The sequence below is a fragment of the Esox lucius genome, chromosome 7 (assembly GCF_011004845.1).
Source record: "Esox lucius isolate fEsoLuc1 chromosome 7, fEsoLuc1.pri, whole genome shotgun sequence".
NCBI classification, from domain to species: domain Eukaryota; kingdom Metazoa; phylum Chordata; class Actinopteri; order Esociformes; family Esocidae; genus Esox; species Esox lucius.
In genome coordinates, this window is record NC_047575.1 from 11,830,214 (window position 1) to 11,842,970 (window position 12,757).

Genomic DNA, 12,757 nt, shown 5'->3' on the forward strand with positions numbered 1-12,757 from the left:
ACTAATTTCAAAATGACTTAATCTTATTAAGCAATGTTTCAAATAATGAAATTGATTAATGCCATTGTATTGTGTTTGTGTTACATTTTCTTTATCCTCGAAACGTATCAAAAAGGAAATCCCAACTTCCTCAAACGGTCTTTGTACTTTGTGATGCAAAAACTATTGCAAAGTTTTAATAGATTTGCATAACATTGATTTCTGTCGCGTGGTTTGATTCAAAGGTGAGTAGTGGCCAGTAGTTTGACACCTCCAGGGACGCCACAGGAAGAAGTTCAAAGTATTCAGTATACGATCTCCAATCACACCTCAAAAGTAAAGAAAAACGATTTCAGAGACTTCAAATAACTCGAGACTATAGGCAAACCTTATCCCAAAACAATAGCATCCTCTTCGCTTCTGGACACTGTAACATTCAAATATTTACTGTATTAATTAATAGGTGCATGAATTCGATGTTTTAATGGAGGCAGAGATATATTGTTCATAGAGCTATTTCATGTAAATGTTATTATCAAGTATTATCCCTCTTAAAAAATTCGAAACTGATCTAAGAAATGTGCAACGTAAATTAAGACAAATAATATTATAATATTGAACAAGTGTGTTTAATCACCAGTGCAATTATAAGGTATGCTTTTAAAAAATAGGACTAAATCTATAATATTAACAGATCATAATTACCTATACCTGGAATAGTAACTACATTTCCCCAAACTATTAGACATTAAATAAGACATGGTCTGTGACCTAATCTTTAACGAATAATATTATACATTGGCATTTACTTTATTAGACAATGTAGCCTATCGTTAACAACAAGTATCTCAAAGTAATCCGCATTTTTAGATAACGATTTCCCTGCAACACATTCGTCACCTAAGCCTATGTGCACAGTTGACAACAGATATAAACTTTCCCAATATTATTCCTCCTTTTAAGCTCGATCATCCGTGCTCAAATATCAGTATATATAATAGGCATATTTAAATTAGAAGAAAGTACTATAAACAGCAATGCAACTGATAGGTTCACAACTGGTTTTACAGTTGTTGACTGTACTACGTCAAGTATGATTGTATAAAGTAGATGTTTTCTTCAGGCCTGTGATACGAAACCTATGAGATCTATTCGTTTTGGTTCCTTGCAGTGATACCCTGGGAATTTTTTCTACGATGGTTCCCTTGAGAAAAGGTGTTGGCTTGAATACTGATAGTTCTTTATTACCTGCTAGAATTTAAACATAACTGAACAGAGCTACCACTAATTACCTGGTGGAGCGTTCCCAAGTTTCCTTGTTCCCATGCACACTGACCTGTGAAATGCTTAATTTAAATTTAGCCGACACTCTTATACAGATGGAGTTACAATTAACATTTAATTATGATAATTAAAGGTAAAAAATAATTATTTATTAATAAAATATTGTTCTACATACAGAAAAGAGCTTCAGGTCCATGCGTAAAATATTGTTCCAAATGGAATGAGTTCGTCGAATAACAGGCGCTGCGCCTGTCTGGATATATTTGGAATCACTTTCATTTTTTCCGTGTTACACGGGAGACTGGTAGTCAACAAACAACTCAAAAGACAGCAATACGCGTGCCATTTGTTAGTTCTTTCATACACGCGTCCAATGGTGTTTTGGCGGATGTGAGGGCTTGTACTTAAACGCCATGAGGTCCCTTTTGATCTTCACGCGGCTAAACGTTGGTCAGCGTGAGAAAGCGCCGCAATTACTGTATATTTCTTGTGTGGAAACAACTGGAACCAACTGATGAATTATCTTACATTACACGGCACGTGCCGCTCGGCGATTGGCTACCGACAGCGATGGGTGGAGTCACCTTTGATTCTTCAGACTTAAAGTAATCTGGAGTGAAATGTCACATTAGATGCTATTCTTCATCAGGTACACACCACAGAGAAATACCACAGTTCCAAAACATAATTTGAAGCTGTAGTTTCTCTGACCTCTGGATTAATACGATTTTATGCGCAGCAGCAGTTTGTTACAAAAGATGAAACTCGGAGGAACAGAAAAGAGCAAAATGGATAGAAAGGTACGATTTCAACATTTTAAATGATTTATTCTATGTAACTGTGTACAATATGAATCAAACAAATACATTATAACTTAAACACACACAGTTTCTTGTAGATTGCAGGTTTAAGTTGGAATAACAGTTCATGCCAATACTTTACCTACATGTAACTATGAACTTACATGCATGTTTTAGGAGAGAGGTTGGCAACACTGTTCATCCATAACAGAATTATTTTCACAGTCACTAACTGATGTTTCACTTTGTAGCTTACTGTGGTGCCTATCTGGGAAACAATCCTAGAGAAAGGGTTGTCCACCCCTGAGAAAAACTTAGTTAATATGGTCTGGCCTCCTACTTATTGTCTCCTTTCAACTGTCTCTTAGCTGCTAAAGCCTCAGGTAGAGAAACGTCGGAGAGAGAGAATGAACCAAAGCCTGGAGAGCCTGAGAACATTGTTGCTGCAGAGACCACAACATCAGGTACAGTATATACACATCTCTGATATGACTCTACTCTAAACACAGGTGTTATATCTGACAGATGTAGCATGGCTGTACATTATTAACCCGCCCTCTCTCTTCAACAGGGGTTGACTCGGCGAAGATTGGAGAAATCTGAGATCTTGGAGCAGACAGTTCTCTTTCTCCAGTACACTGGTGACAAGGACAGAAAGAAAGCTGAAGGTGCAGAACAACAAAGTCCCTTCCACAATGGCTTGTCAGCCTGCCTGCAGAGAGCTGTCCACTTCCTGGGTCACGAAAGAGAGGGGTTGCGCTTGGAGGGAGCACTGAACAATATTTTCTCTGCTGGTCTGAACAGCAATGCTTGTGTGAGCACTAAAGTCCCGGCTAAAGCCTACCCTTCTAGCTCGTCGCCCAGAACACTAGTCCACCAGTCCTCACGCCTGATGACAACACAGGAGTCCTACACCAGACCGCAGCTTTGTGGAGTCAGTGGAAATACGTCTCATTCTCACAGAGCTCCACTCCGACATGGAATTCACAACGCTCCTCAGCAGACCTGCAGAGACACTGACAAAGAAGTCCATTCCCAGAACCTCTCAACCAGTCACTCTGTGTGGAGGCCGTGGCCCTGATCTACCACAGGAGCCTGAACTGGGATATTGAACTGTAAACTGTAATTCATACGAACTGATAATGAGGATGACACATCCTTTGTTGCTTGACTGATATGGAGTCATTAATTTATGCAGTGTTGTGAACACTGGACTCAGCGGCTCCAAATTTGCAGGGAGACTAAAATATTGTTGCACAAAGAATTCTTACAGTATCTGTAAATAATATATTATTTCACTGACTTCACCAGTCTACTTTCAGTAGTCTGCTCTGTTGTTCATTTTTGCATGTAAATGTATTCTTTAACACATTCCATTATGTAGGCCTGTATCATAAAATGAAATAAAGCTTTTAAAATATAGTTCATACATGTATCAGGCAGCTTTTCTAATTCAGGATTTTGGTTATCTTTGTAGATAGTTTTCATTTGCTCGCTTGATAGGCTACAACATTACATGATGGCACTTCAAGGTGTCTTGGCACGTTCCACACAGGTTAAAAGTTTTTCAAAATGTTCTTACATTTGCATTTAAATTACAGCTGGCTCCTGTATTCATTTGAGTCCAAGGCGCGAGGAGGCCACGCGCTTTGACACCTGAAGGTGTTACGTCGCGGGCAAGAATATCAAAGTTCTCTGTTAACAGCGATATCCCTTTAACGACGGTTTTGTGGCTTTTTATAACCAGAGAGGGTGCAGAAAACACATTTTTAGATAACGATTTCCCTGCAACACATTCGTCACGTAAGCCTATGTAGACAGTTGACAACAGATAATAAAGTTCCCAAAAGTATTCCTCCTTTTAAGTTCGATCATCCGTGCTCAAATATCAGTATATATAATAAGCATATTAAAATTAGAAGAAAGTACTATAAACAGCAATGCAACTGATAGGTTCACAACTGGTTTTACAGTTGTTGACTGTAGTACGTGTCAAGTATGATTGTATAAAGTAGATGTTTTCTTCAGGCCTGTGATTCGAAACCTATGAGATCTATTCGTTTTGGTTCCATGCGGTGATACCCTGGGATTTTTTTCTACGATGGTTCCCTTGGGAAAAGGTGTTGGCTTGAATACGGATAGTTCTTTATTACCTGCTAGAATTTGAACATAACTGAACAGAGCTACACTAATTACCTGGTGGAGCGTTCCCAAGTTTCCTTGTTCCCATGCACACTGACCTGTGAAATCCTAAATTTTAATTTAGCCGACACTCTTATACAGATGGAGTTACAGTTAACATTTAATTATGATAATTAAAGGTAAAAAAATACTTACGTATTAAATAAATATTGTTCTACTAACTGAAAAGAGCTTCGGGTTCGTGCGTAAAATATTGTTCCAACTGGAATGTGCTATGTCGGATAACATAGCACATTCCAGTAGTCTGCTCTGGAACATATTTTCGCATAGCTAGCTAGCACCCAATTAGCTTGATAGCAACCTCACCAGTACAAAGTCTGAGGTGATAAATGATAGCCAACTAGTGAGCATAAGCTAACCTACGTTTGCACTGGCTAGGTCAGTTATCGAACTAGCAATCTGACTAGCAGAAAGTCTGAGGAAAAATAAAAGCCATCTGTAAAAATGCTAAGTTATTGTTATGAAATGTTTGTATGTGTGTGTTTAATCTGTCTTTAATCAGTTAAGCTATATTCAAATGAATTTGTTTCGAAAAATAATAATTTGAACTAATATAGCACTTTTCTAGGCTATCAACGCGCTTCACTGGGTGAGCATAATAAATATGGCCAACTATTAAATCGTTTTCTGCTGAATATTATTTTAAGGACTGCTGGGATTTAAAATGTTGCCTTATTTGAATGATAATGAGTTTAGTTTAACTGTATGAAATTGCTTGAAAGGAAAGGGTTAGCTTAAACGGGGTTAAAAAAAAAAACAAACAGCGACAATTCTTTAAAAAGCTAAGGTATTATCTTTTATTGGGGTAAAATGTCCCCCCGGGGAAAATCTGGGAGAAATGCCCCTTTCCTAAAAAATTACATTTGATTAATACAAATGAATCTGTCAACTGTAGCCGTTTATTTTACTTTATAATACGTAACATTGATCTTATAGACATTGATCTTACACAAAAATCTTATAGACATTGGCCTTACCCAAAAATGAACCTACAGGGGATTCAGCATCAGGAAACAACAACTACACGAACTATGCCCACTATGTTAAACAAACGCCAAGCAGCTGTAGCTATACCAGCACATTACAACACGAAACGTGGCCTATAAGACCAAATTCATTTATAATATGATCTGTGATACACTGGGAAATTGGCAGAAAGTGTGTTCCCTTGGGAAAAGAAGTAGACAGGAATACAATTTGTTCTTTATTACCTGCTAGAATTAGTACATCATTAAGCAAAGAGGTTCGCAGACGCATGGTGAAGCATTCCAGGATCCCTGTTCTCACGCACACGGAAATCTTAAATGCTAATAAATAGGGCCTATAACATTATAACATTACAATCATAATTAGTTACAATCAAAATTAGATATGAAAGACTCACACATTTAAACCAATAACAATATAGCCTACTAATGCGCGTTCTGTAAATTGATATTCAAATGCGCAATACCTTAAGTGTAGGCAATATCTGTAACTGTCTGATTAGATTTGGTGTAACTTCTTTCGTTTGTTAATCCGTGTCTTTCGGGAGACGGGTCAACACCTATGGGCTGCACTAAACGCGTGCCATTTGTTAACGCTTTCATACACGAGCCACAAGTGTTTGCACGGATGAGATGGGTAGTACCTAAGTGCCATGTGGTCCCCTTTGATCTTCTTTGTGGTTCAACGTTATACAGCGAGAGAAAGCAGATGTGTCGAAACATCTAACCCCTCTCTTCAAATCGTTACATTTTCAATATAGCTATTTCTCTGTTTATCATACTCACGCGTCATGACTATTCTAATTACTTCTATGAATTAACTTTAATATTAAATTTCCAATTACTGACTTGCGGTATAAAATCTTCCCTTGAGTCTCTCAACTGCACAAAGCGTGTGCCATGAAGCTCCACGATTGGCTTGCGTTGGTGAAGGGAGGAGTCCTACGTCACCTTTCATTCCTAGGGACTTATAAGTCGTCCAGTCTGAAAAGTCATATTAGACACTAACTCTCCTCAGTTACATACCACAAAGATATACCTCCACCATTCCAGTGGATTATTTACACCTGCTCATTTTCTAAGAAATTGCTTTTACATGCAAACAGGAAAACATGAAACTTGAGGGAAGACAAAGCACGAAAATGGACAGAAAGGTAAGATTTCAAAATGTTAAATTATTATTCCTTACCTATATGTGACAGTACCAAGAAAATACAGTACATCTGTGTTTTAGAACTGGGGTAGGCAACCGTGTTGATAACTGAATTGTGGTGTTCACAATCACTAAAATTATAAATTAACTTAGTTGGCCAATGTGGTGCTTAATTGGGGCAAAATGCTGCAGAGAAGGTTATCTACCTGGTTTTAGAATCCCTTACAGTATAAATTGTTTTTTAAACTAGTGAATATGGTCTGGCCTCCTACTTATTGTCTCCTTTCAACTGTCTCTTAGCTGCTAAAGCCTCAGGTAGAGAAACGTCGGAGAGAGAGAATGAACCAAAGCCTGGAGAGCCTGAGAACATTGTTGCTGCAGAGACCACAACATCAGGTACAGTATATACACATCTCTGATATGACTCTACTCTAAACGCAGGTGTTATATCTGACAGATGTAGCATGGCTGTACATTATTAACCCGCCCTCTCTCTTCAACAGGGGTTGACTCGGCGAAGATTGGAGAAATCTGAGATCTTGGAGCAGACAGTTCTCTTTCTCCAGTACACTGGTGACAAGGACAGAAAGAAAGCTGAAGGTGCAGAACAACAAAGTCCCTTCCACAATGGCTTGTCAGCCTGCCTGCAGAGAGCTGTCCACTTCCTGGGTCACGAAAGAGAGGGGTTGCGCTTGGAGGGAGCACTGAACAATATTTTCTCTGCTGGTCTGAACAGCAATGCTTGTGTGAGCACTAAAGTCCCGGCTAAAGCCTACCCTTCTAGCTCGTCGCCCAGAACACTAGTCCACCAGTCCTCACGCCTGATGACAACACAGGAGTCCTACACCAGACCGCAGCTTTGTGGAGTCAGTGGAAATACGTCTCATTCTCACAGAGCTCCACTCCGACATGGAATTCACAACGCTCCTCAGCAGACCTGCAGAGACACTGACAAAGAAGTCCATTCCCAGAACCTCTCAACCAGTCACTCTGTGTGGAGGCCGTGGCCCTGATCTACCACAGGAGCCTGAACTGGGATATTGAACTGTAAACTGTAATTCATACGAACTGATAATGAGGATGACACATCCTTTGTTGCTTGACTGATATGGAGTCATTAATTTATGCAGTGTTGTGAACACTGGACTCAGCGGCTCCAAATTTGCAGGGAGACTAAAATATTGTTGCACAAAGAATTCTTACAGTATCTGTAAATAATATATTATTTCACTGACTTCACCAGTCTACTTTCAGTAGTCTGCTCTGTTGTTCATTTTTGCATGTAAATGTATTCTTTAACACATTCCATTATGTAGGCCTGTATCATAAAATGAAATAAAGCTTTTAAAATATATTTCATACATGTATCAGGTAGCTTTTCTAATTCAGGATTTTGGTTATCTTTGTAGATAGTTTTCATTTGCTCGCTTGATAGGCTACAACATTACATGATGGCACTTCAAGGTGTCTTGGCACGTTCCACACAGGTTAAAAGTTTTTCAAAATGTTCTTACATTTGCATTTAAATTACAACTGGCTCCTGTATTCCTTTGAGTCCAAGGCGCGAGGAGGCCACGCGCTTTGACACCTGAAGGTGTTACGTCGCGGGCAAGAATATCAAAGTTCTCTGTTAACAGCGATATCCCTTTAACGACGGTTTTGTGGCTTTTTATAACCAGAGAGGGTGCAGAACACCGGAAACAAGGAAGAAAGGATTATATCAAAGCTACAGCTCTCATTGTAAAATAAACCTAGAATATAGGAACAAAAGGTTCATTCACAGTTCCAGAGAGGTTAGATAACTTAAATGAAAATAATTTTAAAATATAGCTCATTGATTAATTGCATTGTGATTATTTCTATGTCTGGGACAACCTAACCATACTTTGTTGAAGTTTAATGCAAATAATAAACGAGATCCTTAACATCGAATTATCCATAATATTAACTATTACGGGAACTATTAACAATATATTTTGATTAACAGCAAATACTTGCATAAAGTTGACATTATGTATATGGAATGAAAAGGGTCTATAAATTAGACATTTTTCTTACATTTTGGTTCCTTTTAAGAAACATTCTTTCAGACATGATATCCCGTTCATCCCAATGTGTGGATTTTCCGTTAAATTAAATATTCCCTCTTATATTGAACAAAAACGTAGTACCAATTCAAGTAATTCATTTGAAATGTATTCACTATTACATTTCTTTAAAAAATTCTTAACATCCTAATGCTGGTGTGATATAGGCCTACTATGAAAGTATATGTACTATGAAAGTATATAACAAAAGACTTGGTGGTTTATTACCTGTTAGAAGTGATGCGTAATATAGCAAAGATTGCGGTGGAATGTCTGGTGGAGCATTCCAGGTTCCCAGTTCCCATGTGCATTCACACCGCTTCAGGTTCATACAAAAACATTCAATTACATCGAAATTATATCATCTGTTAGAGTAAGTTCAGCAAACGTAAGCAACTTTTTTTGTGCATTCTGCCAATTGGAAAAAAGGTTTTGCCAATTGGAATTCTCAACAGCATTTGTGACTGTGCTTGTATTTCTGCGTTGGCGAGGGTGAGGTGTTAGGTTAATCATTTGTAAATCCGTTTCACGTTGGAGACTGATCGGACTGTAGCCAGAAAATTATAATACGCGTGTTAGTTCTTTATGCATTCATACACGTGCCCCAGGTAGTTAGTGTGGATCTGTTGATAGCTCCAAGGGGTAGCCTTTGATCTACGATTTCTTAAACACTGGAAAACTTCAGACAGTGAAGTCTCTGTCGAAATAATTTGAACTGCTGTCTTCTCTTTAAGGAACTTAAATCCTCGTGCTCACTTCCAATAACCGAAGTCTAGTTAACGCCACAATGTGTTATAATGATTAATTAATGGCCAAAATAGACCTACATAGTAAGTCAACTCATGATATGCCATTTAAAAACATTCGCAAACCTCAGCCAACAATGTTGTAGTGAAACGTTAAAAGTTTGTGCCCCAGCAAAAATCGATCACTGTTCCATATAGCCAGTTATGCAAGTTGTTAAACTGGTTAATAGGTTAACATTATTTTAGCAAGCCAATGACAGTTAGCGATTATCTAACTACAGCAATGCCAGCCAAAACTAGGTTGTAACTAGGCTGAGTTGCCCATCGACTGGAAATAAGGTTATAGTCATTGTGTTTTTTTTTCTCCAAAAAGTATTGCTAACTCATGTTGACACCAAATGTTTGGAAACGCTGTATTAGGCCTACCTGTACATGATATATCAATGAATGAGCACCGCAATATCTGGGTTGTCACGATGACTGTAGCTATAAACTACCCTAGCTTGTTCACATTTGCTGACATCTCACTAGCAGAAAGTCTGAGGTAAAATAAAAGCCATCTGTAAAAAAAAATATATATTGTTATGAAATGTTTGTCTGTGTGTGTTTAATCTGTCTTTAATCAGTTAGGCTATAATCAAATTAATTTGTTTAAAATAATAATAATTTGAACTAATATAGCACTTTTCTAGGCTATCAACGCGCTTCACTGGGTGAGAATAATAAATATGACCAACTATTAAATCGTTTTCTGCTGAATATTATATTAAGGACTGCTGGGATTTAAAATCTTGCCTTATTTGAATGATAATGAGTTTAGTTTAACTATATGAAATTGCTTGAAAGGAAAAGGTTAGCCTAAATGGGGTTAAAAAAAACAGGGACAATTCTTTAAAACGCTAAGGTATTATCTTTTATTGGCGTAAAATATCCCCCGGGGGAAAAAGCCCCACATTTGAATAATACAAATTCATCTGTCAAATGAAGCCATTTATTTTATTTAATAATACTTAAAATTGATCTTATAGACATTGATCTTACACAAAAATCTTATAGACATTGGTCTTACCCAAAAATGAACCTACAGGGGATTCAGCATCAGGAAACAACAACTACACGGACTATGCCCACTATGTTAAGCAAACGCCAAGCAGCTGTAGCTATACCAGCACATTACAACACGAAACGTGGCCTATAAGACCAAATTCATTTATAATATGATCTGTGATACACTGGGAAATTGGCAGAAAGTGTGTTCCCTTGGGAAAAGAAGTAGACAGGAATACAATTTGTTCTTTATTACCTGCTAGAATTAGTACATCATTAAGCAAAGAGGTTCGCAGACGCATGGTGAAGCATTCCAGGATCCCTGTTCTCACGCACACGGAAATCTTAAATGCTAATAAATAGGGCCTATAACATTATAACATTACAATCATAATTAGTTACAATCAAAATTAGATATGAAAGACTCACACATTTAAACCAATAACAATATAGCCTACTAATGCGCGTTCTGTAAATTGATATTCAAATGCGCAATACCTTAAGTGTAGGCAATATCTGTAACTGTCTGATTAGATTTGGTGTAACTTCTTTCGTTTGTTAATCCGTGTCTTTCGGGAGACGGGTCAACACCTATGGGCTGCACTAAACGCGTGCCATTTGTTAACGCTTTCATACACGAGCCACAAGTGTTTGCACGGATGAGATGGGTAGTACCTAAGTGCCATGTGGTCCCCTTTGATCTTCTTTGTGGTTCAACGTTATACAGCGAGAGAAAGCAGATGTGTCGAAACATCTAACCCCTCTCTTCAAATCGTTACATTTTCAATATAGCTATTTCTCTGTTTATCATACTCACGCGTCATGACTATTCTAATTACTTCTATGAATTAACTTTAATATTAAATTTCCAATTACTGACTTGCGGTGTAAAACCTTCCCTTGAGTCTCTCAACTGCACAAAGCGCGTGCCGTGAAGCTCCACGATTGGCTTGCGTTGGTGAAGGGAGGAGTCCTACGTCACCTTTCATTCTAGGGACTTATAAGTCGTCCAGTCTGAAAAGTCATATTAGACACTATCTCTCCTCAGTTACATACCACAAAGATACACCTCCATCATTCCAGTGGATTATTTACACCTGCTCATGTTCTGAGAAATTGCTTTTACAGGCAAACATGAAACTTGAGGGAAGACAAAGCACGAAAATGGACAGAAAGGTAAGATTTCAAAATGTTTAATTATTATTCCTTACCTATATGTGACAGTACCAAGAAAATACCGTACATCTGTGTTTTAGAACTGGGGTAGGCAACCGTGTTGATAACTGAATTGTGGTGTTCACAATCACTGAAATTATAAATGAACTTAGCTGGCTAATGTGGTGCTTAATTGGGGCAAAATGCTGCAGAGAAGGTTATCTACCTGGTTTTAGAATCCCTTACAGTATAAATTGTTTTTTAAACTAGTGAATATGGTCTGGCCTCCTACTTATTATCTCCTTTCAACTGTCTCTTAGCTGCTAAAGCCTCAGGTAGAGAAACGTCGGAGAGAGAGAATGAACCAAAGCCTGGAGAGCCTGAGAACATTGTTGCTGCAGAGACCACAACATCAGGTACAGTATATACACATCTCTGATATGACTCTACTCTAAACACAGGTGTTATATCTGACAGATGTAGCATGGCTGTACATTATTAACCCGCCCTCTCTCTTCAACAGGTGGTGACTCGGCGAAATTTGGAGAAATCTGAGATCTTGGAGCAGACAGTTCTCTTTCTCCAGGACACTGGTGACAAGGACAGAAAGAAAGCTGAAGGTGGAGAACAACAAAGTCCCTTCCACGATGGCTTGTCAGCCTGCCTGCAGAGAGCTGTCCACTTCCTGGGTCACGAAAGAGAGGGGTTGCGACTGGAGGGAGCACTGAACAATATTTTCTCTGCTGGTCTGAACAGCAATGCTTGTGTGAGCACTAAAGTCCCGGCTAAAGCCTACCCTTCTAGCTCGTCGCCCAGAACACTAGTCCACCAGTCCTCACGCCTGATGACAACACAGGAGTCCTACACCAGACCGCAGCTTTGTGGAGTCAGTGGAAATACGTCTCATTCTCACAGAGCTCCACTCCGACATGGAATTCACAACGCTCCTCAGCAGACCTGCAGAGACACTGACAAAGAAGTCCATTCCCAGAACCTCTCAACCAGTCACTCTGTGTGGAGGCCGTGGCCCTGATCTACCACAGGAGCCTGAACTGGGATACTGAACTATAAACTGTAATCCATATGAACTGATAATGAGGATGACACATCCTTTGTTGCTAAGACTGATATGGAGTCATTTATTTCTGCAGTTTTGTGAACACTGGACTAAAGGAATACATGTTTGCATGGAAATTGTTGCACATCAAAAACGTATATAATCTGTAAATATTATACTATTACTGTATATGATATGCTATTACTTCACCAACACAATATGTACTATGTATAACCTTTAGTGCGCTTCTTTCTATTTTTG

At 38.5% G+C, this 12,757-nt stretch overlaps 3 protein-coding genes across 3 annotated transcripts; all 3 read left to right on the forward strand.

Annotated features, from left to right (window-relative positions):
- Positions 1-1,907: 1,907 nt before the first annotated feature.
- Positions 1,908-3,405, forward strand: LOC105010860 (transcription factor HES-7.1-like). Its single transcript, XM_029121283.2, has 3 exons — positions 1,908-2,063; positions 2,432-2,527; positions 2,635-3,405. The coding sequence occupies exons 1-3, from the start codon at positions 1,995-1,997 to the stop codon at positions 3,142-3,144; spliced, it is 675 nt and encodes a 224-aa protein (XP_028977116.2). The 5' UTR covers positions 1,908-1,994; the 3' UTR covers positions 3,145-3,405.
- Positions 3,406-6,265: 2,860 nt separating this feature from the next.
- LOC114839565 (transcription factor HES-7.1-like) lies at positions 6,266-7,678 on the forward strand. Its single transcript, XM_029121287.2, has 3 exons — positions 6,266-6,405; positions 6,705-6,800; positions 6,908-7,678. Exons 1-3 carry the CDS (start codon positions 6,364-6,366, stop codon positions 7,415-7,417), a joined length of 648 nt encoding a protein of 215 aa, XP_028977120.2. The 5' UTR covers positions 6,266-6,363; the 3' UTR covers positions 7,418-7,678.
- A 3,743-nt stretch (positions 7,679-11,421) lies between these two features.
- LOC117594699 (transcription factor HES-7.1-like) lies at positions 11,422-12,500 on the forward strand. The gene is made up of 3 exons (XM_034293032.1): positions 11,422-11,460; positions 11,760-11,855; positions 11,963-12,500. The coding sequence occupies exons 1-3, from the start codon at positions 11,449-11,451 to the stop codon at positions 12,470-12,472; spliced, it is 618 nt and encodes a 205-aa protein (XP_034148923.1). The 5' UTR covers positions 11,422-11,448; the 3' UTR covers positions 12,473-12,500.
- Positions 12,501-12,757: the final 257 nt, after the last annotated feature.

Bases quoted from the DNA above. Each gene is read 5' to 3' on its own strand.
- LOC114839565 (XM_029121287.2), top strand. From the start codon at position 6,364: ATGAAACTTGAGGGAAGACAAAGCACGAAAATGGACAGAAAG. The intron at 6,406-6,704 runs GTAAGATTTCAA...ACTGTCTCTTAG, and splicing joins GCACGAAAATGGACAGAAAG to CTGCTAAAGCCTCAGGTAGA. The intron at 6,801-6,907 runs GTACAGTATATA...TCTCTTCAACAG, and splicing joins TGCAGAGACCACAACATCAG to GGGTTGACTCGGCGAAGATT.
- LOC105010860 (XM_029121283.2), top strand. From the start codon at position 1,995: ATGCGCAGCAGCAGTTTGTTACAAAAGATGAAACTCGGAGGAACAGAA. The intron at 2,064-2,431 runs GTACGATTTCAA...ACTGTCTCTTAG, and splicing joins AGAGCAAAATGGATAGAAAG to CTGCTAAAGCCTCAGGTAGA. The intron at 2,528-2,634 runs GTACAGTATATA...TCTCTTCAACAG, and splicing joins TGCAGAGACCACAACATCAG to GGGTTGACTCGGCGAAGATT.
- LOC117594699 (XM_034293032.1), top strand. The intron at 11,856-11,962 runs GTACAGTATATA...TCTCTTCAACAG, and splicing joins TGCAGAGACCACAACATCAG to GTGGTGACTCGGCGAAATTT.